We start from the raw sequence: 26,679 nt of genomic DNA, 5'->3' as shown, positions 1-26,679 counted from the left end.
ACCTTCGCGGAACTGGATTTTCATTTTTAAGATCATCAAAAAATTCAAAAACCTCGTCAATGTGATTTGGAAATTCATCCATATCTTCTGCCATCGCTACAAAACATGTGTCTGATGCACACTTTGCGGGCGAAACGATTTCTTTAAACAGGCATATTTAATTCCAAAACATATTTTACATATCTGCCATATGACAAAAATGTTTTAAACAATTACAAACATACATGAACACGTTTTTATGTGGGAATTATATATTAAAATCATCAACTGCTCCACCAATTTTCAACTGAACAGGCATTCGAATGAGCTTCAGACCACATTCACTTTCAAGTGGTTGGCTCTCCTTATCCAGCAGTCAACCAACCACTGAAAAACGTCTCTACCGAGCAGCTTCAATGGAAAAGCCTTTCGGTGCATGGATAACCGTCGAAAGAGCTCTCTGAATTCGGCCCTTAGACTCGCCGCGGAACTCTAACCCGAGACCCCGGTCAACGGCAGTTTAATCATGGAGTTCAAACCCTGTCATATTGTCAAACTTTCGCTTCAAACATCTTATAGTTTAGCTGGTCCAATGACATAGAAATACTTAGTGACGACTTGCCGCCATCTGCCGAGAACTTTTTTTGATGATGTTGATGAGGGCGCCAAATATCTTTAGGTACGGGCTTGCGAGCTGAGACTCTTTCTCGTAGCTTATTGTCGCCATGCGGCTGGTAGACAGAAGTTGTTGGCTCGACAGAGAACCCCCGACTATTGTAGCCATCGGGAATGCTATATTAATAAGGGTTGTTAATAACTGAACTACTACAACAGTAGCTCAAGTATGGTTGACTTTACTGAAACAGGACCCTCGTACATGCACTGCATGAGACATGGCCTGTCAAGTCTGGAGCCTCGACTCATCGCGGCATGTATTAGTGGTCACATGATCGTGGCAGGTAACGACACATTTATGCTTCTAGTGGTTAGTTAAGGTCCCTCTGGCCTTAGCTATAACTAATGATACAGGCATCAATGATGCTCTTAATTGATATTAAAATAAAGTGAGACATAACACGGTTAAACAATGGCAGTGGTCATGATGCACACTTGACGAAACATACATAAACTACATAACACTTAATTATAATAGCTATCCTCCAGTAGCGACACTACAAAAACAAGAACTCTATATTGCATGCCTGCAGATACACAAAAGAAACTACTTGATATGTATGTGGGCAAATAATTATGTAAGATGCATTAACTATCCTATATGGCTCTGAGCCTTCAACTATGTAAATGCCACACTGGCTAAATAGTGGGCTACGAAAGTTCTCACGCTGTATTAAATGAAAGTAAAGTTAGTTACACTGTTCACATTTGTAGCGTGGTAGCCCCATGCGGACGAAATTGAAAATGTCTTTCGACTGAAGTCCATTATGTGTGGCCTGGGATGCATCCTGCAATCAATCAAAAATTCATTATTATGTATTTAGTGAAACGTCCCTCAGGAGGCCACAAACAATTAAGTTAAACAGCTGGTGAGTTCAAGGCAGCCATAGGGGACTAGCTGCAGAGCTGATGAATGAGGATTAAAAATAATACTCTATTGCTGAAAATGTGGTCTATGATGAACAGGTTGAAGAGCTCTGGGGTGCAAAACGCCCCTAGCCCAGATTAATATGGATGTCGAACTGGCTGTAGCAGCCAGCATCCTGCGGAAACATGAAGTGATCTACAGTGTATGTCAGTCCATTTTTTGAGCATAATCAATGGGATTCCATATGGAAGAGAAAATGTGACATGGAGCTATTACAACCACTGCAGACAACACAAATAACAATATGAACCCAGCCACCAACACAGAAGATACATTACTTGACATAAAGCCAGTCCCATGCCCAAATTGCACAAATCACACTCCGAGAACTCACGTCACTATCCAACCCAAGTATGTGGGTTGTTCCACGTACAGTGTCGAGTATAGGCCGATTAATGATGTAGGAATTTGGCAGGCTACCACTGAAGGCTCAGGCGCCAACTTACGACAGTGCAAAGTACGACTGACACAAGCAGGGATACCGACTGATGTGTGGGTCGAGCATGCGAGCGAACAGATGAGATGCATGTTCAATCACTGATAGGGCCTATGAGGCCAATTTGGCATGCTGTGGCCGGAATTTACGAGACATTCGTATACAATTTCGACACGGACACATCAGTAGCACAATGCACATCACTATTTTACAGAGGCCAACAAAGGCACAAAGCACAGTTTTTCAGGTATGTATCAGCCTGTATGAAGCTGACAGTAGCATTATCGACCATAGCAACATTACTGTCAGATTAATTACCATTGTTTTTCAGATTACGCCAACCAGCACCCATGGAAGATTATGTACAGGAAACCATAGCTACTGAGAGGAATTTTTAAAAGGTGTGGCATCGGAACCTATCTACCCCAGACACCTTATAAAGATTTCCCTTACATATTTTCTAACACGCGAGTTCTTAAACCCTTGCGAGTAAAAACTGACTGAACAGAGCACAGACCCTTATGGTGAGCGAAATGGATATGTCGTTTCATCGCAGTCCAGAGGCTTTGTTGAGAGTCCAGGCTACCCATTCCGGCTTCGGCACCACCAGCATCCTAGCCCATTCAGTGATCTGGCGCATTGAAGGGCTATGTCGAGAGGCTGAGGAAATCGACCCCAGACAGGAGCAATAACAACCCCGAACCCCACCTCAAGCCAGAATAACCCAGCCTTAACACAACAAGACAGTGAAAGTTAACCACAACCACCACAATGGTGACAATGTGCCATGTATAGCACACCAGACTCATGCACATGCTATGCATTGCATAACCAGTATGATAATCCACCACAAATGGCTGCCCCCATGTCCGAAAGGGTACCCATCTCACTGGCCCTACCACTGGCATAGTGACTACCCAATCACACCATCACAGCACCAGAAGCTGCTGGTACAATCATCACAAAAAGGACCACAGAGGGTGCATAGTTAAAGATCCCACCCTGATGATCAGATCATGTGGGCTAAGGGTGGCCCAATACCAACCCTGAGCCAGCGGTTGCCCCTACCACTGCCTTACAACCACTTTCTCTGCATCCCGATGCAGGTTAACAGCCAACCCACAGCTGTGCTGGTTGACATGAGTGCGAGTTTGTCACCCCGAGCCTCACACTACTGGACTCACTATGATGATACCATACAGAGCTGCACCTATTGACCAACAGATGGCCTGGTTTGTCAGTGGGCCAAGCGGACATAAAGGACATAAAGTGGCACATGATCCAGTGTTGGATATGAGACCTGCTTGCATCCCTGTAGGAAATCACGAATATTTTAATGTGTATGCCATGGGCCTCGCACCTGAACCACCTGAGGAACTACTGTCTTTGGCCCATTTATGTCACAATGTTCCCCAGCACAAACTGCAATGCTTCATAGGACACATTCATTTGTTAAGATGTTACATCATCGAGTTTTCGCAAGTGAAAGCACTGCTGACCGACCTGCTGTCATCCCAATTCTACTACAAGTGGGATGCCACCACCCAGTGTGTCTTTGTCAGTGTTAAGGCCTTCACATGCTGTCATACACTGGAACAGGTAGATCCTGAGCACCACTTGTATTTGCAGATGGATGCAAGCACCCTTGGGGTGGTCCATGTTGACCAGCAGGGGTAACAGACAGGTAGTAGACTATGATAGCGCCAATTACGGAAAGGTGGAATGCCAGTACCATAGTAACAAGCAGTAGTGCCTTGTGATCGTGAGGGCGATGAAGAAGTACCATCCCCATATGGAACGATAAGCCTTCATGCTCTAAAATGACAACCAGTATCTCACCTGGTTCCAAATTATGCAGAGGAGGAAAGGCAAGCTGATACAGTAGGCATTGTTCCTGCAGTTATTCGATCTGCTGTCCTGCGAACCAGAGGAGCAGAGTAAGATGGTCTATTGCAAACATTGGGAAGACATCTTGCCTCCCAGTCGCAGAGATGGACAATGGAGCCAAGACACGACATGCATGCACATAATGGCTGACACACACAATGACACTGACCCACCTAACACAGCAACCGACATACAGCACCAAGTGCTCAATGCACAAGGTTTACGACATCCATCTGTGCTCCCTCTGCTCATACAGGCTGGTTTGCATCTCGCTGCTTACAGGGGTGTGTGTATCGCCAAATAAGTGACACAAATGGGTGCAGTGTGATGCATGTGCAACTTAGTGCAGCAACGCGAACATATGCCACCACCAACTAATCAATTGCCACCCGAGCGGCAATCTTGTTAGTTGTTACTTCACATAAACAAGGAATGTTCGATGTTTTTACCTCATTAATTGTGTACTAAAATATAACAACTTTCTGGATTAGCACGATCACACTCAAAACATGGCTTGATGTACCCCTTTTGTGCATGGCAATTTTGCTTGCGTAGTTGGCCTCTGGGGCCATGTGGAAACCAGGGTCTCTCTCAGTTTGGCTTGTTTCATCACAGAGGCTAGGCACATTTCTGCTCTATGGAGCCCCCCAATCTTTGTCATCACTCAGGTAGATAAATAGTATAAGATTATCGTAATACTTTCTCATCGGCTCCATGGCTAGCCCCTCATGACTGGCTCAAACTCACCAGCTTCTTAATGTAATTAATCGTGCCCTTCCATAGGATGCTTTTATTTTTGTTCATAATTATTATGGATTTTAGCCTGGTTGCAGAAGCAGTCCAGGCCTCTCGTAATTGGACTTAATCTAAATATGTTTTTGCTTCACCTCTACAGGGCCATTGGTTAGGTGAAATGTGTAACAGGCTCCTTTTCATTTAATACGGCCTGAGGACTTTCGGGGCCCAATATTTGTGCAACCCACTAGCATATTAACTAACTTAAGGCCTAGTACAATGCGAGTTAGTCAGTGTATTTAACACAGTTAATCAAGATTCGAGAGGTAGATTTAGTTTCTCAGTCATTTTGTTAGTTATGATCTTGTTTGTTCGCACGATGCGCCTCTGTGGAAGTAGCCATCGCATATAAAGCCCTTTGTAGTGTTAGCTATCAGTCAAACTGAATGCGGGAAATGCCACCTTGGTGAGACCAAGATTTATTCAATTTTTTTTCAATTGAAGGCAGTGCATCACCAGCACCTGTGCTACTATGATATAAGGCAAGAGCCCCCTCACTTAAATAATATTAGTTATAATGCCTTAAAGCCAGTCACGAACACCAAGAACAATGCTGCTGAGAACCTCGGTTCTGGATGTAAGACAGAAACACCATTGTTATAATTCAGTAATTATTCAACAGTTAATATAGCAGCCCCAGTGGCTGCAACAGCCTTAGGGGGAGGAATTCTGCCAGTTTCACACCTGCTCTCTGTCATCCACATGGTAAAGTCAAACCCAGAGATGAGTCTATGTGCAACTTGTGAACTAGCTTACAGAGTTTCTCAGTTAAAGCTAGTTAGCACCATCGGCAACCATTTACAGGCACGACATCATGGTAGAGAATGGTAGGGCATCACCAGAAGACTACCGATAGCACCATCAGGTGGCCATGGGGCTTCAGGAAACCTGGTGGGATGGAGATGAATCAACCGCCCTGAAGTCCCACAGACTGGAAGACCTAAGTATCACCCGATGCCCGGGAAGGCATGTTAAGTTTCTTCCATGACCACGATCTGATTGGATACACCAACATAGACCAGACTCGACTGGCTTTTTACCACTGGCCTGGCGCCACCTGTAACATATGCGAATACGTGCGCGAGTGCGAGACCTGTCAACTGCAGAAGGTCCAAATATAGGACAAGGAGATACAGAAGCGACCATGGAAGCCCACCATAGCATTCCAAACCATAGCATTGGATTTAATGGGACTGTAGCCACGGATGTCCAGAGGCAAGAGATTTATACTAGTGGTCCCGGATTTTTTTCACAAGGTGGACGGATTCCTATCCGTGCAGGAAAGTACGAGCCTTCATCCTCACAGATGTCCTAAAACATGAATTGTTGCCACATTGAGGTTACTCCCAGTCCATCCTCTAGGATAACGGCAGCCAGTTTCTGGGAAGGCTGCAGTGGTCTGCAAATAAAACCTCCACACAATGCCTGCCTACCACCCTAAGGCAAATCCAACAGAGCGCCGGAACAAGGAGGAAGGTACAACTGCGCATACATCTCGGCACGGACCACACCCCGTGAGACTTGCCGAGATGATACAGGGGCATGACCTATCATCCCCGGCGAGTTATTTCAGATTTGAAAAGTTCAATATTTTTAAGAATACAGCAAAAAAAAATACAATTAATACCAAATTGTATTTAAAATTAAAACAAAATTTATGCTATAAAAATTGATTTGTTTCCGCAAATCTATGAAAAACACTGAACTTACACCATTATAAACCTATTATTATGAAAATGTTTAAATTTTACATGACAAATAGGTATTTATATACTAGTTAGTTGTAGGTGCCTAAAATGCCCATTGAAAAATTATGCATGTAACAAACACTTTATATACACGAAATATTTATTCAAAATTCAATTACTTACTTTTATTATTGTGCAAATGAAAATAAATTCACACACATACATACTACCACACGCACACACACACACACACACACACACGCATATATAATAATACAAAATATTTGACACAAAAAATAATTTTATTGAAGAACCTCTTGAAAAACTACACTGTTTGTGAATTGACTGATTCAATAATCTTCAGTGGCGTAGCGTGGGTGGGGCGGAGGGGGCGGCCCGCCCCGGGCGGCAGCCCGGGGGGGCGGGTCGCCGGTGAAGCGGGTTGAGATATGATCTATGATTCATTCATTACATGTGTCAGACACTCAATAATGTTCCATTTTTATCTAAAATTTTGGGCACCAACTATTTTTTAATATTTATTTAAAAGAAAAACTGCGAAATCACTGACAGAGCTCTTTATAACGTTTGTTTGTTTACATACGAACGGCAACATCGCATCACGCCGCGCCGCCCGGCGCGCGCGAGCCGAGTTGAGCGGCACTCCTTATTATGTTAATTACTCATACAAAATCTTTTGTTTCACGCGTCGGCCCGTGTCGAAGCCTCTCTTTCGCACTCATTGAATTTAGTACTACGCATTGTACTGTAAAGTTTGACCTTAACCCAGGGAAAACCAAACAACTTCCGCAAACCGGGACACAGTAAAACTCCTATATTGTAGGAGTAATAAGGTAGCAGCTGTAGCACACATGCTACAGTACTGATCTTTGTTTGTTTTAGTGCATCGTGAAGTACCGTTACGCAATCACGCTTTACTCGTATGTTTGTTTCGCGAGAGTTTAGGATACGGAACGAAAGTCATTTTGATTGTGTTTCGATCTTTTAAATACTGTTGAATCTTCTAAAACTAAACATTTAGAACTTTACCCAATCTTTGAACTAGTTTTTTAAAATGAAAAGAGTCAAAGAAAGCGGTGCGGAATTCCGCAAAAAAAAAAAAAAAAAAAGGCTAAGAAAGAAGCAGATGCGAAGAAGTCTCAAGGTGCATTACTGAAATATTTTAGTTACAGTTCTGGTTCGAAAGCCACGTTAACGTCTTCGGTGGCATCCTGCAGCAGCGGAAGTGATTCCAGTGTAAGTAGGTATATGATTCCTCCATCTAGAATCATGCATGGCCTAGAATTACTCCAGTTATTTATTATTATTATTATTTATTTATTGTTTAGAAAAGTTACAATATTTCTTACATTAGTCTCGCAAAACCTATTCACCTAGGTTTGTCTGCGAGTACGGAATCACACTCGTTCATTAAATCTTATTTTATAATACACTTAAAATTGCTCTAATAGCTGTTTGAACATTGATTATTGTTTAAAAAGTATGGAGTATATTAACATAAATTATATTGAGTTAAGGTACATCTTTTTAAGTTTACGACTGAATTTTGTCCTGCTACTTGAATTTAAAACTTCAAACTTTTGTAAATATAGTAGTAGTCTAGGAATATTTTTTTTTGTTTTTGGATAACTTGATTATTTATGGTACCTGTCATACAAAGAAAACATAATTTTTCATTTAGCTCAAAAATGGCGCCAACAATTTTTCACAAATTTCTCGTCATTTTATCTTTTAATAACATCTATAACATGGCTTACTCAGTCAGTTTTTACCGGGAAACTCTAAAAAGGGTAGCTTCCATACAAAATCAATTTTGTTTGTAAATTTTCCTGTAAGCCCGGCAAACCGCGCCGTCACCAAAACCACTTTTGTTTTGTGATAGATAAAATACTTATTTGAAATTCGAACGTGTCCTCCGGCCAATATTCATGGGAATACATAACTTATTTTACAGGTACAAGAAGAAGACGTACCTGCCGTCGCAGTTGGAAGTAGTTCTGGTCCCACCACAGAGCAGGGTCAAGACGAAGTCGACTCATTAAAAGTACCTCAAGCATCTAGTCATAAGCCTGCAGAAAAAAAGAATGTTGCCAAAGAAGACATAATTGAAATCGTGCCTTCTGCTCCTGCCGAAATCAAAGATGTGAATCTCGACGATGTAGGTTGCTGGCCTTCTCCTATGACCGACGAAGTAAGAACGCTTCTAGTACGTCGCGGATCTGACTCAGTACAGCACATCGATTCCAAATTTGCCGATGTTGTTCGCTCAGGGACTTCAACGAAAGGCGGTACCCGAAAACTAACCAAAGAGTGGTTCTACAAACCATTATCTAACGGCGAAAAGGTTCTCCGAACATGGATGGCGTACTTGCCTTTGAAGCAATCCTTGTATTGTTTTTCTTGCAAGCTGTTTGGCAATTCCGGCTCTAACTTCGCATCTGAAGAAGAATTCAACAAATGGTGGAAGCTAAATCCAGAATAGGAGACCATGAAAACAGCCTGGGCCATGAACAGAGCTTATTGAAATGGAAGGAGTTGGAAGCGCCTGAACTGTAAAGCAACCATCGCTCAGAAACAACAAGAAGTTTTCGAAAGTGAGGAAAAGAAGTGGAGGGATGTACTGTACAGGTTGCTGAATATTATCCAGTTCTTAGCCAAACAGAATCTGGCCTTCAGAGGACATCTAGAAGACATTCGAGGAGATGATAGTGGCAATCGCGGGAACTTTCTGGAGTTAGTGCACCTCCTAGCTAAATACGACCCTCTTCTAATAGAACACCTGACAAAGATATAGCTGGGAGCAAGAGTCTCAGTTTCGTATCTACCTCCAGAAACCCAGAATGAATTTATAAACTTACTGGGACAGCAAGTTCGATCCACCATCATCCGTCGTATTCAAGAAGCTAAATATTATTGCGTAATCTTTGACAGTACACCAGACATCTCCCACAATGACCAAATGAGCCAAGTTCTGCGATACGTACATATCGAAGGAGAAAAAGTCGCCGTGGTAGAATCTTTCATTGACTTCTTCGAACCAAAAGGAAAAAATGCAGAAGATCTCAGCAACGATATAATCGCGAAGATAACATCAGACGGACTGGACATACAGAATCTGAGAGGACAGGCTTATGACAATGCTGCCACAATGTCAGGGATCCACAATGGAGTTCAAGCCCGGATTAAAGCACTGAATCCGAAAGCTATATTCGTTGCATGCACAAACCACTCACTAAACTTGGCTGGGGTACACGCTGCTTCTGAATCAGTGGATTCCGTGACGTTTTTTGGAACTCTGGAGAAGCTGTTTGCCTTCTTTTCCGCATCAACTGTTCGATGGAACGCTTTGGTTGCCATCACAGGTCAAGCAGTAAAACGAGTCACTGAAACGCGCTAGAGTGCTAGACATGTAGCTGTCAAGATGCTTAAAAATAAGTTTGAGGTAGTTCTTGAGGTACTGGAACAATTAACAGATTCATCTCAAACTTCCGAAACAAGATCGGGAGCCAGTCTTCTCCTGACAGCCATGCAGTCATTTAACTTCCTAACTTTTCTTGGTTTTTGGGCTGCAGTGCTACCTGAAGTAGATGACGCACAGATTTACCTGCAGCAACGAGGACTAAGTGTGGATAAGTGTGCTCAGAAACTCTGCGCTTTGAAAACCCTCTTAGTGGAAAGTAGAGACCGTTTCGTGCAAGAAGCAATTGACTTTGCTAAGACTCTCTGCGAAAAACTCGGAATCGAACTCAAAACGAGAAGAATTCGCAGGGAAAAACGCATGCATGGCGATGAATCTTCTGAAGATGCAGCTTTGTCTCACGAACAGGAAATCCGTCGAGAGATTATCGCATCATTCGACAAGATCATTCAAGAAATGACGACTCGATTCCAGAAAATTCAAGAAATATCGGACAAGTTCGGATTTTTTATGCCAGCGAAACTTTTGGACAGCAAGTTCGAGTGTGATCTTTCCCATGTATTAGAAGACATCGACAAGGACGAGTTTCAGATGGAGCGGAAGCGTCTTCAGCAGTTTGTTGTTGTTGCCTGTTCTGAATCAGAGGAAGATATAAGTGGTAAAGGACCACTGGAGCTCCTCCAGTTCATTCAAAAACTGAATCTCGGAATTTCGGTTCCAAGTATAGTCATCTTGATTCGTATATATTTGACTTTGGCGATTAGTGTTGCAAGTTGTGAGTGAAGTTTTTCGAAGTTGAAGCTAATAAAAAATTACCTCAGATCTACTATGAGCTCCGCTAGACTATCAAACTTGGCTATATTGTCGATTGAACAAGAATTGGCTGCTAATATTGATTTTGACAAAGTTATTTCTGACTTCGCTGCTCATAAGGCCCGTAGAATCCGCTTGTAAAACCGCTCATCCTATTTTAACTTCAATAAAAGGTACCTCATTGCATGTGAAATTTAATTTTAACTAAGCACCTATAGAATGGGGGCGGCAAAATGGGTCTCCCGCCCCAGGCGCCGAGATGGCACGCTACGCCACTGATAATCTTCGATAAATTATAACAACATACATAATAAAAATTGATTTTCAGTGATAAATTTAGTATTTACTTGCTTTACGAAGTTAATTAATCAAATTCGAAAAGTAAAATAAGTATTAAAATCTCACAAATTTATTTTCTGTATCATATGACATCTTTTGGTGAAAAAATCAAATGCACTTCTTAACACTAGTAGGTGAATATAATTCGTTTTGGGGCACCGGCTCAAGGCTCGGGAGATAAGGAGCCACAGTATCCATCTTGAGTACATCACTTCCGGCAGTCATCTTGGATTAAGTCAATTCCAGCATCCATTTTCATGTGAGGACTCTGAAAATTTTCTGGTCCTTTGATGTCTAGAATGGAGTAAATAATGAAATTTAATTTTGACGAAAGAAAAGTTATTAAGAAGGCCCCTATTATTTTTTTCCTAAAAGTATTTTTACTTTATTTAAACCATTTAATATGCAACAATGAGATGATTAATTTGATATATGATAACATATATCTCAGACTAAGCATATAAACATTATATATATATGTCTTTAAGAAAAAAATGGTGGTCACAACCACCATCACAAACAAAATGACTGTGGATTTTGTGGATTTTTTGGTATATAAGGTTTATAACAACACTGAATAGAAACTCGTACTTACATACTCTGATGTACTTTAGGTACTGACACTCAATAGAGGTATCCATAAGATGAAATAAAGATGGCGGACTCTACTAAACAAGATGGCTGCCTCCAGAAGACGATGCTTGTATAATCTAATTAATTGTTTTATTGTTATTTATTTTGTTAATAAATATATTTTTAAGATGTTGGACATAATTAAAAGTGCAACATGCAGGAGCGGGGTGTTCAGTGATGATAAAATCGTAACGAAAAGAGCAACACACAGGAATGGGGCGTTCGATTGAAAAAATGCTGAATCTTATAGAAAACAAAATGGCATAATATTCTGGGAAAACCAAATGGTGGAATGTTCTGAAAAACAAAATATTGTAATCCAAAATGGCTGCCGGAAATGACATAATTAACGATGGCCACTGGGGTCAAACGTCAAGGTTATTCAAAATGGCCGCCGGAAGTGACACACTCAAGACGGCCACCAAAAGTGACGGAATCCAAGATGGCCGGAAGTGACTTAATCTAAGACGGTCGCAGTTGCTCTTTGGCTCCCGAGCCTTGAGCCAGTGCCCCAGAACGAACTATATTCACCTACTAACACATAAAAAAAATGCAATTGTAAATGTGTGTAAAACAGAAACTAGAGGTGTAAAAGTAACGAAAAAAAAGCGTACCCGTATGTATTCGTTACTATATCAATTAGAACTCGTTACTATCGTATCGTTACGTTACTCGTTACTTCTGATACCTCATAACATGCTATGTTATGTTAGAGCAACGAATCGAGTCGTATTGCGTACGCGTACAGTATGACGTCGCGGCGCACAGTGGAGTATTTGTACCGAAATCCTGGCCAAAAATATTTTTTTGATTATTTGAAGTCAAACAGTATAGACGACTTTTTGTGAACTATTTTTGCAATAAAACACTTAAATGAAGCTCTTGTGCACCAAAGAACAACTGGATTCAACAATAAAATAAAAGCAAAGCCTATTAAGTGGAAAGCTATTCACATTGCTGATTCATTTTACATTTACTTCTGTATTCACACCAGTCTTTATAGATGATAAGTTATTTACAAAAATGAGTTCAGTTTATTCTCAGCCTTCATTGTAATTTCTTGTGTCTTTACGATGAACGCGCACTGTGTTAATCCGAGTCTTCGGAGCTACAGCTACGGTTCTCCTCTGCTTCCTCGTAATTATATTCAGCTTCTTCATCGCACCCATCTTCGCTTCTTTTGGTAGAACGAATTTCAGCCATCTCTGGCAGAAGAAGCTCCAGAGTCTCGCTGCTATATGGCTTAGTTGTTTTCCTTCGCCTCTGTGTGGAGCAGCTCAAAAAAGGATCACTGGTTAACAGCAGCCTATTGAGGACATCTCTGTTGCACACTTCTCTGTTAAATTTTCGGGAATACTTCGTCCTGTACATCCGGAAATGTTTGTTCCTAGCCTCAGCAGCTTCTTCTGATAGCTGGCCTATAGGCAGAATAGCTTCTTTAAAAACTGCAGCTCCGTGCAGCAATACTTTGTGCATTGTTGGAATCATGGGATGCCAACTATAGAGGCTCACATATAGCTTGGCTGTTTCATAAGCATACTTATGAAATTTCGTCTCATCAATATGGTGCCCACTTGAAATAGCTTCCAATATTACTTTTAAACTTTTAATAAGTTCAACATTCACGCCAGTAATTCGTGATGCAGTGTCTGGTTCTGCAAAGAAGCGTCTTGATGTGTTCCCATCATTCGTAGTTCCAAATCCTTGCTTTGGAACATCAACCAATAATCCAAGTTCGTCTTTAAGCATTTTTTGAATGTTCATTTTAGTATCCGCAACAATTCTCTTCTGTTCTTTACTTATTGCTTGCCAAATGCTAATTGGTATTCTGTATGACAAACGCAAAATTGATTCCAAAAACCTGATCCGTGTCTGCAGAGGGGACAGTCCAAACGTTAAAGTATTGGGGTTTTCTGTGAAATCCTTACATAATTTGTTAACATCTTTTGATGTAGATCCACAGATGTAACACCTCATTGTCGATGTCGTGCCAGTTGCAGCATTGCAGACTTTTCCGTCAACCATTGTTAACAGTAAAGTGTGTCGAATCTTCACAGCTCCATGAAAACTTGGCACTTCTGTTTCTTTCAATGTTTTTATTTGTTCCTGAATGTACTTTATTTCATGAAGAGTAACATCTGCAGTTTCATGTACAAAACGGATGCGAATTGGCCTACAGAATCTTGTGGAGGAAGGTGTTGGGTTCTGCCATATAATTTTTTTCTCTGTATGGTTATTAGCAATTAATTTTATGGGCACACATGAGCTTTGAAAAATATTGGCATCACTATCAGCTATGTTTTCAAATTTTTGTTTGAACTGTGTTTGCTGAGAACCATCGCACCCCCATTTTGAGATTAATTCCAAATTTGGTTTTTCTTCTGACGACAGTACCTGTAACACTTCTTCTAAGTATTTGCATAACCTTGAAGAGATGTGATCCAATAAAGACTGTAACTTAACTTCTGCTTTTGTTTCAGAAACGACAATGGAGTCTTTGCTTGGGTAACATTCTTTTTTTGCTTTTGTGAGCAGTGAATAGCAAGAGTAAACATTTTTGTTTGCACTATAAATTACTTGATATTGCTGTTTTGTTAATTCCGCTTGAACAAAAATAGACAATGCTTCTGAAGGGTTGTGTTTTTTTACTGAATTTCTGTTTGACAATAGATTTGTTTTAATTTTACTAGCCCTTGTTGGAGTCTCAGTGATTTTTTTCATTAAATCAGCAGCATCAGAATTTCCTGAAACTCTGTGATTCATTGATGCAGCATATGTTAGTTCTTCAGGGGTGAACTGTTGACTGAGTTCTTCTGTTTTCCTGCGTTTTGTCCTCTCACTTGACTCAATGAAGTCCTTCGTAGGACGACCGCGACCTGAGGTAGTTGATGAAAAGTTGGGCACCTTAATGGTATGCGATAACCATTTACCATTGTTCTGGAGAAACCGTTACTCTTTGTTATTAGCTAAAGACCACCTTTTCTTAAAATCAGCTTTAAAATACCTGAGTAAGCGACTTAATGACTTTCTCTCATCTTCTGGGCACTTTGCTATGTCAGCTCTGTGTTCCATAAAATGAAGCTTTTCAACAATGCACCTGTTTGGAGATTCCCGGAGTAGTTCATATAATGACATTCTCGTAAATTCCTTTTCCTTGTTCGGAACCTAAAACAAAATAAACTAATATTTATGACTGTAATTAATTATGAAATAAAGTTTATACTTACATATTATTTTAAAAAATTATCTAAATCTTATTTACGGTTTATATAAGTATAATGTAGGCAATCACTTAAAAACCGATATCTTAAATCTTATCTATATCACGATAAATATAAATGTATAAGATTTTTAATAAATCTGTGTTAACAAAACCACATTTCCTATCACATTAATATCTGGATAAGAAGCATGACTGGGACAAAGAAAATAGTAAACGCACAGAACTTTGAAAGTGAATGTTGATGGGAATATGTCCACTCCGAAATTAAGAGAGGAGCATCACATAGGGTATTTTCCTCAATTTATTTTCTAATTCCCAGTCTCCAACACGTGCATATCTCAGCACTGATGAATCAACTGGCTCATAATATTAATTTAAGCACAAATATTGAATAGCAACTTGTACCTAGTTCTCTAATAGTTTTATTAGAATTTACTAGCGGTGCAAAACGTTTGGTAGGGACTGTAATGTTATTATTTCTTATTTAATAATGCTGGCAATGTATTACAAATATAAGAGCTATAATAAACCAAAGTAAAATTAGTTTTTCCGGTATCCTTTGATAGGCAACAGTCAAATTTGTTAATCTGAAAACTATTGTAAAAATCCACACCAATGTTTAAAATAAGTGTTAAATAAAAATGGCAACTACATGCGGGAAATTTCTCTTCTGGTATTGAAACTTAGTGGGCAACGTATTAAGAATATGTTTAAACGACAGCCCGACAAGGCCCGACACACATTCAAAACTTCTCTTGAAACCATAAATTTTTTCTAATCTTTCGAACACACATTTTCTCCTAAGTTTGTTATTTTTTATTACGGCACTTAAATAATTTTTCACAATAAAATATACATTGAAATGAAACAGTTACCTTATTTAACAGCTGTACGAAATTTCATGACAATATGTCAATCCTAACAGCTAGTAGAAACACGTATGTTGAAGAACACGAACGGTGAACTCTCTAGCACAAGCACGTCCGCACACATAGACATCAACTCTTCAACTAAGCGTAGCAGTCACCGGATATGACTCATGGTACCAAAAGAGACCCTGCTCGACGCGCATGTGATTAGGCAACAAGAAAATACCATTTCTGCTGTGACTAAACGAAATATATTTTTTTTCTTTTTTGGCCAGGATTTTGGTACAAATACTCCACTGTGCGGCGTCGCAACATTCGTAATTTGTAGAAAACATACCAAAATGCGTAAGGTGCATTTTTTCACTTTTCCGTATTTTGAACCAGACTTGTGTTTAAGTCATTCTAATTATAATTTGATTTAATAGGTAAAGTGTAGAAATACATACGGTGTGCAACAGCCCTAACAGGAACTGATGCTACCTGCAGAATGCCGGCCTCGATCTCCTGGTTGGCGACTTTTTTGTCGAACGCTGGCATTCTGCAGGCAGGCGCTATCTTCCAGAGTCACAGTCAAGTCAGTGAGTCAGTGATGAGCGTCAATATAGTATACATACTTTTACTTTATTCTTGTAGTAACTGTTGTTTAAAAAAATATATATTTTTAAGATATTTAGGACTTAGTGCTGAATAATATTGTAGTTATTTTTTTAATTTTTGTATTTTTGATTACTTCAAAACCTCAATAACGTCAATTTGTTACCTACTTAACTGTAAATTAATCATGAAATTGTGAAAATGTGTGTGTGTATGTAGGTACTGCATAGATAATTTCAATTTTCTACATTCAAGTGCATACGTTTCGTCGATGAACCTGAAAGAATGATCTAAATTAATAATGAATCAATAAACAATAACTATATTAATAAACGCAAGATTATGGCTGGATCTAAACCACATATAAACCTACTGAGTGATAATAAACCGTAGATATATTCGGAAGAACATAATTGATATTCCTTTGATAGAAAGTCCTATTACGAAATACTCCTCTGATTTTAATAAAATTTTACATGATAATAAACTTCGTTAAAACACATTTAATGTATTTTTTCAAGGTGGTCACTTAATTAAAAAACCTATACAAATAACATAAATTCTATTTTATTATTAATTACTCAGACTGGTATTGTAAAAAATGCATAATATTCTTTAGAATATTCACTTTTACGTGGTTTTCGAACTATCACTCGGTTTGGTAACGATAGAAAATGGGTGCGTATAGTTATATACGCGTGTTAGAAGTTATACTTACTTGGCGTAATGAAAAACTAACTTTAATTTTGCATGCAAATAATTAATAGAAAGTAAATGATAGTGATATTATTAATACGATTGGTGAAGTATAAATTCAATAAAATCAATTTTTTTAAATAAATACTCAGTATTAAATGTTGATATAAAGAGGTGTATAACATTAATAATAAATTTAGTAATATAATAGGAAAAATATTAATTAATAATAAAAATCAATAAGTTTATTGAATTATTATTTTAATTTAATAATCTCAATTATTTATTAAAATAAAGTAATAATAAATTATGCAAATAAATTATACATACGGGAACATAATCAAATTTATATAAATAAACTTGAAGATACACTTAAAAAGATTATTTCTAGCACTAATATTCATAATAAATATATATATATATTTTTTTTTAGTTACATGGACAAATATTCAATATCAGTCTCTAATGTATATGATTTAAAAGCACATAAATACATTTTATTTGTTGTGGCCTTTTATATCCTGTCAATTTTTGTTGCATGCTGCGCGCGCATCTTAAAAATTCTTTTTCATAATTTTTTCAAACGCGCCTGAAGAAGTATTAAATTAAAAAAAGAAAACTAATATAGTTTCTTCTGTCAAATTTCTTTCATGTTCCCATAAATACCTTGTCTTTGTCCAAAAAAAATGTACACATATCACTTAAAGGTTCACCTAAACGAAAACACAGTTGATTATAGAACTTAATATTTTTGGGCAGATCGCCTATGCATATCCGGCTGTAGCCCTTAGAGTCGTGCCTTGTGTAACCATCATAGGTACAGTTTCTTCGTCACGAGTGCGTGGTCTCAGGATAACCTGTTCTGCCTTGGAAGAGTCAAGTTACCAAGATCAACGTGCGTGTAAATCTGGATGCACAATTAAAAAACAAAACAAAAAAAAAAAACAGTAACAGTAGGTCGTGTGCATAAGATTTGACCGGCGTGTTTTTGAACCGACTGATTCAAAATAGCGCACAGGATGGCCGTGTGCATAGGAGGGGAATTAATATATTTTACTTCTGTTTCGGACGCATGACGCAACAGCCAATGATATTAGATAAGGATGCGATTTTGGTGGGACTAGAGAACTGTTTATAATTGTCATTAATATTGTGGCAAGAAATTGTTGAGATATTAAAATGGATTCTTGCTTTAAATAATTAATTATTGTTATTGCTTATAAAAAGTCACTAGTATTAATGCAAATAAATAATAACAATGTTTCGTGGGCAGAATTGTAAACCAAACATTTTACATAGGTAACCCAAATTAATTTATATTTCGAAAAAACTGTTTTAACCAATTGCTGGTCAGATATAGTGGGTAATTTTGTAATTAATATAGTTATTACATAACACTATCGATACATCGCGAAATTTCATTGGCTGAAATGAACAGTAAAATTCCAATTGTGAACCGATTTCGCACAGGTCGTGTGTACAGTTGTGCGCTTATATTATACATTTGCTTACATTATTTTTTAAATTGGGAACCCACATTAAATTTAGCAACACTACGCTGTCTGAGTTGATTGCTAATAGATAAAGGAAGTAAAGGTTTGGAATATCCCAAATGATAGTCATTAAACTAATTATGTACATATTTTATTGCACGACCCAAACGTGTAAAACAATTCGTCTTTTACAGGGTATGCTCGACAAAATACTTTACTGACCTTAATACATTTTACAATACACTTTTATTCACAGACTTCTGACTCACTCTGACACACTCAACATTTCTTGCAATTTTTTTTTGGTAAGTTCTCATAACAAGAGACGTATACGGTTTATGCTCATAGAGTTGACTTCACTTTTATAGTGTACCGCACGAAACAGTTCGCACCTGCAACTAGTGACACTTCTTCGAAATAATTTCCAAAATATCACACAAATAAAAAAAACATAATTTACACAATAGCTGACATGTTTTATTTACAAACATTGGTTCTGTGCTAGACTACTTATTTGATAAGCAACAGTTAAAATATTTGCTTTTATAACATCTAGAAAAGTACAAGTTTCTAAACAAATAAATGGGTAAATCGCCCTTGTTTTCGAATAACATTAATTTTACAATAACATTTTTGTTCTCATTACGAAGTAGTCTCTGGAGTTGGAGAAAGGATCTCAAATAAAATGGCGTGTATTTATTATTTAAGAATTAAGTGATGAATTCAATATGATTACAAGTTTAAATTCATTGGAAGTGTAAACCACCTTAAAAAATTATAAAAATAATCTGAATTCATTCTTTTACCAGTTTATTGAGAAGTAAATTCAAAACAAATATTTCATATTAAAATAATATGAAACTGTTAGAATTTTGTTTATTTTTCAGGAGAGTATGTTCTCGTAAAAAACTTTTGTTATACTGTGCTTCTTTAGAAAGAAGTAAGATTTTTTAAAAAATTTAAGTGGTGTGATGGAGCGCTAATTAGTTAATTTATATTCAAGCTAAATGGGTTGTCGAAAATATCAGATGATAATACATTTCCTATTATTTTTTTAATGAGGTGGCTTCGAATAAATCGTGTATGTTTTAAAAATATAAGTATCTAATAGGTAAAGAACCAACGATCACTGATTACTCTTACAATATAATAAAAATGGATATTTATAACTTCACATCAAATCATGAAAACATTTTTAGCTGAACCACCATTCAGGTGCCATTTGATACAGGAACTTAAACTGAAATAAGCTTTTTCAGCAAACTTTATTGAGCACACACATATTGAAAAAAGAATTCCTACGTTATTTAACTGTCAACAAAAAACAAAAGCTACAGAAAAAAAATGAGCGTCTGTTTTTGTAGCTAAGTGAGCTTATGTAATATTGATCTTTCATGGGTAAGTAAATATCCTCGCCAGTTCCATTCAGCAACATTGACTCCACCGCAAACAGTTTAGGCCTAATAATAACAGAACGAGTTTACAAACTTTACCTACTGCTGATACAAATGAACCAGACGAAAATAGTTAAGGTTTCGAAAATGCGATGACAGTCTAGCTGCAAATGTGTGGTTCAGTCAAAATTAAAGTAGTATTAATTGACGCAGGCTTAAATCTTTCTGTCCTTATGATATTAATTAGTTTAAATATTACGCTGGCGACTGGCGTTCTGATATTGCTTTTAATTATAAGCTTCGACTGTCATCTTTTCTTCAAGTTCATTCGATAATTGTAAATTGAAACAAAAAAAAGAAATGTTTTATGGAACTGCATTTTAACACTTTACTGATAGCTTTAGACATTCATTTTTGAAAACACATTTAATCATGTTTATATAAATTTAGTACAACTTAGGCATACAATGGAGTGAAAATAAAAACGAATTGTTGTGATAGGAAAATCAGAATACTTTGAGCAGTGATATATCATTTTTGTAGCTTGTAGTTGTTACAGTCTCATTTATTTAAGTGAAATTATTGTTAACAACACAAGTTGTAGGTCACTGTTTCATTTCCCAAATACAACATAAATATGGCGTGTGTAGGTTTATTGCACAACTCTTTCATTTCACATTTTACTTGTGCTTTGGGTATCGGGATATAAAAAAATTACGTTACAATAACATCTGAGTACATTCGTCGCATCACTTTGTCACGGATTTGCACAAAATTGTGTAGCAGAAGCACCACCTAAATGTATCAACTGTCTATGGTTTGTACGTTGCGGTCGTATACTGTGTTCTGGAACAGCTTGAAGTGACTTTATTTTTTCATGTGAAACACACAGTCTGGCTATCAGAAACAATTAATTAGACGATATATAGAAACACAAACCAAATGTAATATCATTCCTATTTTTTTTCTCGAGTGATAGTCACGTTTTCAGATACTATAACAAAGAAAATTAGGACTATATTTTAAAATCACTTTCAGATAGTGAAAACTGAGGCAATAACTAGAGAAAAAATTCTGTGGTTTAATTCACTGACTGTCATTCTGACAGATGAAATTAAATTATTGTCAGTGCACTTACTTAATACTCCAACTAGGCCTATATTGATATGGAATAACAGAAATCACAGTATATTTGGTATTTATGATTGAAACCACCGATTACATTTTCTAATGAAGACATGCTGATCTTTACAATTGATTTGAATCTAAACCTTAGGTTTGTCATTCCTACTATTGCATTGGCGATAAAATTTGCTAGTTAAAGGTTTGGTCACAAAATACGAACAAAATAAACCCGGTGTTCAAAATAACTCATTAAGTTTATGGGTGTCTTTGCAGAGTCAACGGCCATTTGCCAGTAGGATTAGGCCATTAAAAACTAAAAATAGAATGTATGTATGCTATACATTACGCAAACAATAAATTATTCACTCAGCAAAAAGTACTTAGTAGAGCAACATAAATTATATTGTACAGTAAATAAAGTAAAAAGACACACTAAATAATATTAATACTGAATTTAAACTATATTGTTGATGTAAGTATAATATTTATAAACTTAAAACAGAAGAGCTTTATATATTTTTTTACCATACATATTGAATATATTTGAATTTTCTTAAGAATACATCTTAAGAATAGCTTGGTAAAACAAAGTTTTTTTTTTAAATTTAAAAATGGCGTAGATTTATATGCAGAAGTTCAAATGTGATGGGCATAAACATGGAAGACATAATATCGTTCATAAAAATGTTCACTAGCTGTGATTTCAGATTGCTTAAATTTTTCTTATAGGCCTACCCTGCCAGTTTTTACCTCCCTGAATGTCTTTACTTTATAGTATTTTAATAATTCAAAAATAGATTCGATAATTAGGGGAGGGGGAGCAGTAAAAATATTTTAAATATACATAGTAAGGCGTGAAGATGATTTTGCAACTATACTTGCCCAAAATGAAACTTATAATATTCCCAAAAATTCTTATGGAGTGGATCTGCTTATTTCGAATTTGAAAAGGTAAAAAAACTGCATTTGAAATCAAAACAAAGGGTATGATATAAAAAAATGTATTACTCCTATCTGCTAACTCTACAAAAATACGGAATGTTACACAATAATAAACCAATTGTTATGCAAACGTTTAATACGTTTTACGTGTTAAATATTTGTATTATTTATTTAAAAATATAAATGGTTTTTTTAAAGTGATGGTGCTGTGTAAGGAAATGATAGGTAGGACTCGCCTCAATAATTGAATAAGATTCATTTCTTAACAACATTTTGATGAGTTAAATTAAGCGACCTCTAGGCGTATCCTTGTGGATCAGTCTTTTAGGCGCAGCATTAGTCGTGTAAATTTGTACCATGTCGATTTGCAAAATTTTAAGTGTCTTGCACAGTCCGTAATACAAACATTTCACAACTGTCGAAATAAACAAAATAGATAAAAAAAAGTGTGTGTTAATGGAAACACTGGACATTCATACCAAGTGAGAGAAATGTGTTGAATATTTTTCTAGCTCGCTCGTAAGCAATAATTTGCTTGCTTGTAAGCTTGATGACGTTCTAAGACCAATACAGCGATTCGTATCACTATCTGCTGGAACACAGAATGTAGAAATGTAAACATCAAGTAACAGGTATCAATTTCCAAATTTATTTAAAAGAATATGTTCAAAAATAAAAACACACTTAGCCCTCGCTGAGTTTGTTCGAAGCGGACTGTCCTGCTCCCCGCGGAACGGCTGCGAGCGTGAGGAGCGATGCAGCGACTGTACGCCGCTACGCGCAGGGCAGTGTGGTCGCCCGCCCCTCACCCACCCACTATGGCGCTCTCGCGAGGGCAACGTTCTCTGTCTCTATCCTCCCTCCGGCGGCGCATGCGCGCGCGCGCGAGGCTGAGCACTGGGGGAGGGGAGGAGCGCTCCGTCTCACTCCTACCTCCGAGCCGCACGGAGCGCTCCGTCTCACTCCTACCTCCGAGCCGCACGGAGCGCTCCGTCTCGCTCCTGACCTCCTAGTCGTAGGCCGCCATGTTGGCGTGTTCGAGCGCGCGTCGCCGCAGCGCCTCGATGCTCTGCCCCCGCCACCACCCCTCTTCATGCTGCTGCTGCTGCTGCTGCTGCTGCTGCTGCTGCTGCTGTTGTTGCTGTTGCTGCTGCTGTTGCTGGTGGTGATGAGAGTGCTGCTCAGTTGAGGGCGTCGCTTCCGTCATGCCCGTAGAATACTGGATCTGGGGGTGAGAGGGGGACCCGTCGTTAGAAGAGGGCGTCTCGGGACCTGCGTCAGGGGGGACAGGAGAGGGACGTCAATACGGCGCTTCAGCACATCAACACAATCACGGTTAGGGGAGGGGCGGGAGAAATAAAAACAAAATAAATGCAGGGGTGAGTTGATTTGCAGGTTGTCCATCAGATAGTCTTAACTGCTCGAGGCGCCTTGTTTGAATTCATAGCAAAATTTCTCAACCGATAAAATCAAATACACTCGAGACTAACACCGGATAGCTCTACCTATACTAACAACACAGGCAAGAGAGTGAGAAATAAACTAGCGGCAAGAGGAGCAACTACACAATATTTTATAGATAAATCGTTAAATTATATATTTATATTATCTGGTGTCAAACATTAACTTCTTTTTAAGAAGTTTGAAACACTGGAGTTTTATTTCACCCGTAAATCTGCATAATTTTATATAAGTTTTTCTAAGAGTTAAGAAAGTTTTTTGTTTTGTCATAATGTTGGCACCATATGTATTAAACAGCTCTACTGTAAATACTGGGAATACAGTCTGCCATATATCGGATTGACGTGAAAACAACGCCAGCGTTTCGTACAAAAATCTTGTAGCTGTTTGGTATTAAGTCTCCAGTGCAGCTGTTCCCGAAAGGTGTTCGCTGAACCATGGGGTTCCTTGGCAGGGTCACAGGGGTTCCGTGAGTCAGGACGAATGTCACATCTTTGAATATATATTCAAAGGTCACATTAAGCAGGCAAAATTATTGCCAGTTAACTTCCTTTGAATGAGTTGGGGTTCCGCCAAAATAAAAGTCGATCATAGGGTTTCCTGGCCGAAAAATAAATTGGGAACCACTGCTCTAGTGTATTTGATAACTTTTTTTTACTACCTCAGCGATTTGCAGTTGCAGAGATAACAATTTTTAGATTGAAAATAGTCTAAGGAACGGCCGAGAATTAAACTTTGCCAATTACATTCTAAAGTTAAAACAAGTAGAGGAACAGACTCACGTTTTCTGACTTTAAAATTGGGCCTTTCAACTTATCATCTCGTTTTGTCTGACGTTTTAATATTCTGCGTTGCATTACAGTGCATTGCATTTGTGGTTAGGCGCACAGCATCCAAAAAGCTCATTCTGCGTATGAAACGTGGCAAAAATACACCCATAAATGCCTAAAATATTTGTTCTCGTGACTATAAACTAAGGAAACAGAAAAAAAGGTAATGTCCAGAAATATTTTTTAAGATAAATTCTATGCACAATACGGGTTGAATTTAATTACAAACAACAATTTAACCTCTGAAATACAATGTAAAAATAAGCCGTACGTTTACATAAACTATTGGACTGATGGACAACCCTTAAATCTTTGCAGGACAAAAAAAGAGTATAAACTACAAATTCATATCTTATATACTAAAATTACATGTAACTTAAGTAGGCTGCTATGGTACACACATACTAAACTCACCTGTCACATCATATTCACAGAAAAAATAAACTTAACTTACATCTTATGGTTACAAATTTTGTAGGCAAGCATTATTCAGCATTTTAGTCGATGCGTCAAATAACATGCTCAAACATTGGGCAATTTGCCGTGATATGGTCAAAAATTGTTTTCACAAAATTGAAAAAAACTGAAAACTTATCATAAAATGATGTAATTGTTATTGATTTAAGGCAAAAATTAACTCTTTTTTTAAATTTTAAATGTATATATGTAGGTGTTCGATTTCTTTAGCTGCTCTGGTTAATGGACGTAGAATCAAATGCTTGAAATGTGTTTCTTCCGTTCTAAGTGGATAATGGGACCAGTTTCACTGTATGTAGTGTTGGTCTGCTTATCTCGATTTCTGTTATGTTTAATGTCTGCAATTTGTATTTCCTTTATCAAATTAAGATTCTTCTGGCAGTGTAACATATAAGTGTAGCGTCGTAGGGACTCGGTACTTCATAAGCTTCTTATCGAACCTAAGTATGCGTTCCGTTTGTTCATAAAAACCGACGCTTCACTTGCCTTAAAAATGAAACTAGTGCACATTTAAATAATAATTATATTATTTATTTTCTTTACAATTAATACTAATTTGCATCTTTCATTGGAAAACTAAGTTATTCAGCTCAGTAAATATTTTCTAGTTGAGCTGCCAGCATGACTATTCAGGCTGAAACTTAAATTCACTCACAGTTTTTTTTTTATAACGGAAAGCTTGGTGGAAGTATTTTCATGCAACAGACACGTTGAACACCATTGCCTATGTGCCTGTAAGTAGGCAGACACCCTTTAATCAACCACACGTAGGGTAGCATGATGTGTAGGAAAATGGAACCATGCGAATCTAGCCTTTACCATAGACTGCTTTACTTCGCTTTGTAGTAAATGATTGTGCTATATTTTTTATACAGTGAATCCTGCAGTGTTACCAATTACAAAAATAAAAAGGAAGTAGGTTGTGCAAGGGCTTGAGAGAGCTCTAATAAAGATAGCAGTTTCAATTAATTGTATGATTCCAAAATCCCTATCACAGCAATTAATGTTTGTAGGATAGGTGTCAGTATTTTCTACACTGATACTATGATACTATTCTAGTCAGGATCTTCTTCCAAAAGTGTCTGTTTCTTTGGAAATGGTGACACTTTTTTCTAATCACAGTGAGATGCACTTTTCCCTAATAGCCTTTTCTTGAGATTTTTAGGAATAGATTGTATGCTTAGGTGTTTTATAATTCATGAACAAATTAAATAAATATTTTCCTGTGTAAATTGCTTAACGCATATTTTCGCTGTATACACTGTTGGAAATTACAGTCAATTTACAGTTTTTTCAACGAAGAATTTACCTGAATTAAAACAAGTATTCTTCGTAATCTGATACAACTGGATTTTCTTAAAACTATGCCTGATTCCGACTTAGAATTGAGTGTTCCGTTGTAAACAGGGTAAACACAAGTGCGGAATGAAAAAAAAAAAAAAAAATATTTGAAAACATTTCTGATCCGTGTACGTGTAAACCAGGGACAACAATGCGTGCATTATTACTAAATGGCTTCTGCACGAGCAGCAGTTTGTCAGCTGATGTCTGCGGGACGCCCAGAACATTGGGTGAAGTGTAGTTTTTGCATTGTGGAAACAATTTTAAACGAACATCCGAGTGGGGCCTGTTTACGAAAATCATTTAAGAGTTCGCTGAGTGTCGATAAGTAGATTGGTTTCATGAATAATTTTTTAAACTGTATTTTCAGAAGAGTTAAAAATGGCTAAAAGGCGTGTTTTCAGAGTAATTTTTAGGCATAAACAGCCGTTACAGATTCTTGAAAGCACTTAAAGAACTTGCATTACACCTTTACCTTCATTTCTCCGCCAAATAATGTTACGATCACCGCTCAAATTCCATTGTCATCCTATGCACGACGAGAAGACTGCGCGTCAGCTCAGAGGCGGTACCGCGCTAGAAGCAACAGCGGGCGTCGCGCTTATCATCCTGCCTCATTGCC

General features: G+C 37.8%; 2 protein-coding genes across 6 annotated transcripts in view; both read right to left on the bottom strand.

The window, feature by feature from the left end:
• Positions 1–12,407: 12,407 nt before the first annotated feature.
• LOC134530538 (uncharacterized) lies at positions 12,408–15,866 on the bottom strand. Its single transcript, XM_063365442.1, has 2 exons — positions 15,711–15,866; positions 12,408–14,777 (listed from the first exon to the last, which is right to left on the bottom strand). Exon 2 carries the CDS (start codon positions 14,373–14,375, stop codon positions 12,702–12,704), a length of 1,674 nt encoding a protein of 557 aa, XP_063221512.1. The 5' UTR covers positions 14,376–14,777; positions 15,711–15,866; the 3' UTR covers positions 12,408–12,701.
• A 2,756-nt stretch (positions 15,867–18,622) lies between these two features.
• Positions 18,623–26,679, bottom strand: part of LOC134530536 (homeobox protein orthopedia B-like) — a 149,019-nt gene continuing 140,962 nt past the window's right edge. For 4 of the 5 annotated variants that reach the window (XM_063365440.1, XM_063365437.1, XM_063365438.1 and 1 more), the window contains exon 5: positions 18,623–23,220. In XM_063365440.1, the coding sequence (XP_063221510.1) occupies positions 22,958–23,220 (263 nt within the window). In that variant the 3' untranslated portion in view covers positions 18,623–22,957. The remainder of the gene's footprint in view (positions 23,221–26,679) is intronic. The other variant, XM_063365441.1, reaches the window with a different exon arrangement.

This window comes from Bacillus rossius, chromosome 3 (genome assembly GCF_032445375.1).
Source record: "Bacillus rossius redtenbacheri isolate Brsri chromosome 3, Brsri_v3, whole genome shotgun sequence".
In the NCBI taxonomy this organism is placed as follows: domain Eukaryota; kingdom Metazoa; phylum Arthropoda; class Insecta; order Phasmatodea; family Bacillidae; genus Bacillus; species Bacillus rossius.
Note: the sequence above shows the minus strand (reverse complement) of the source record. Positions and strands in the feature narration are given on the sequence as shown.

Excerpts from the sequence above, each read along its gene's own strand:
- LOC134530538 (XM_063365442.1), bottom strand. The coding sequence starts at position 14,375 with ATGAATCACAGAGTTTCAGGAAATTCTGATGCTGCTGATTTAATGAAA.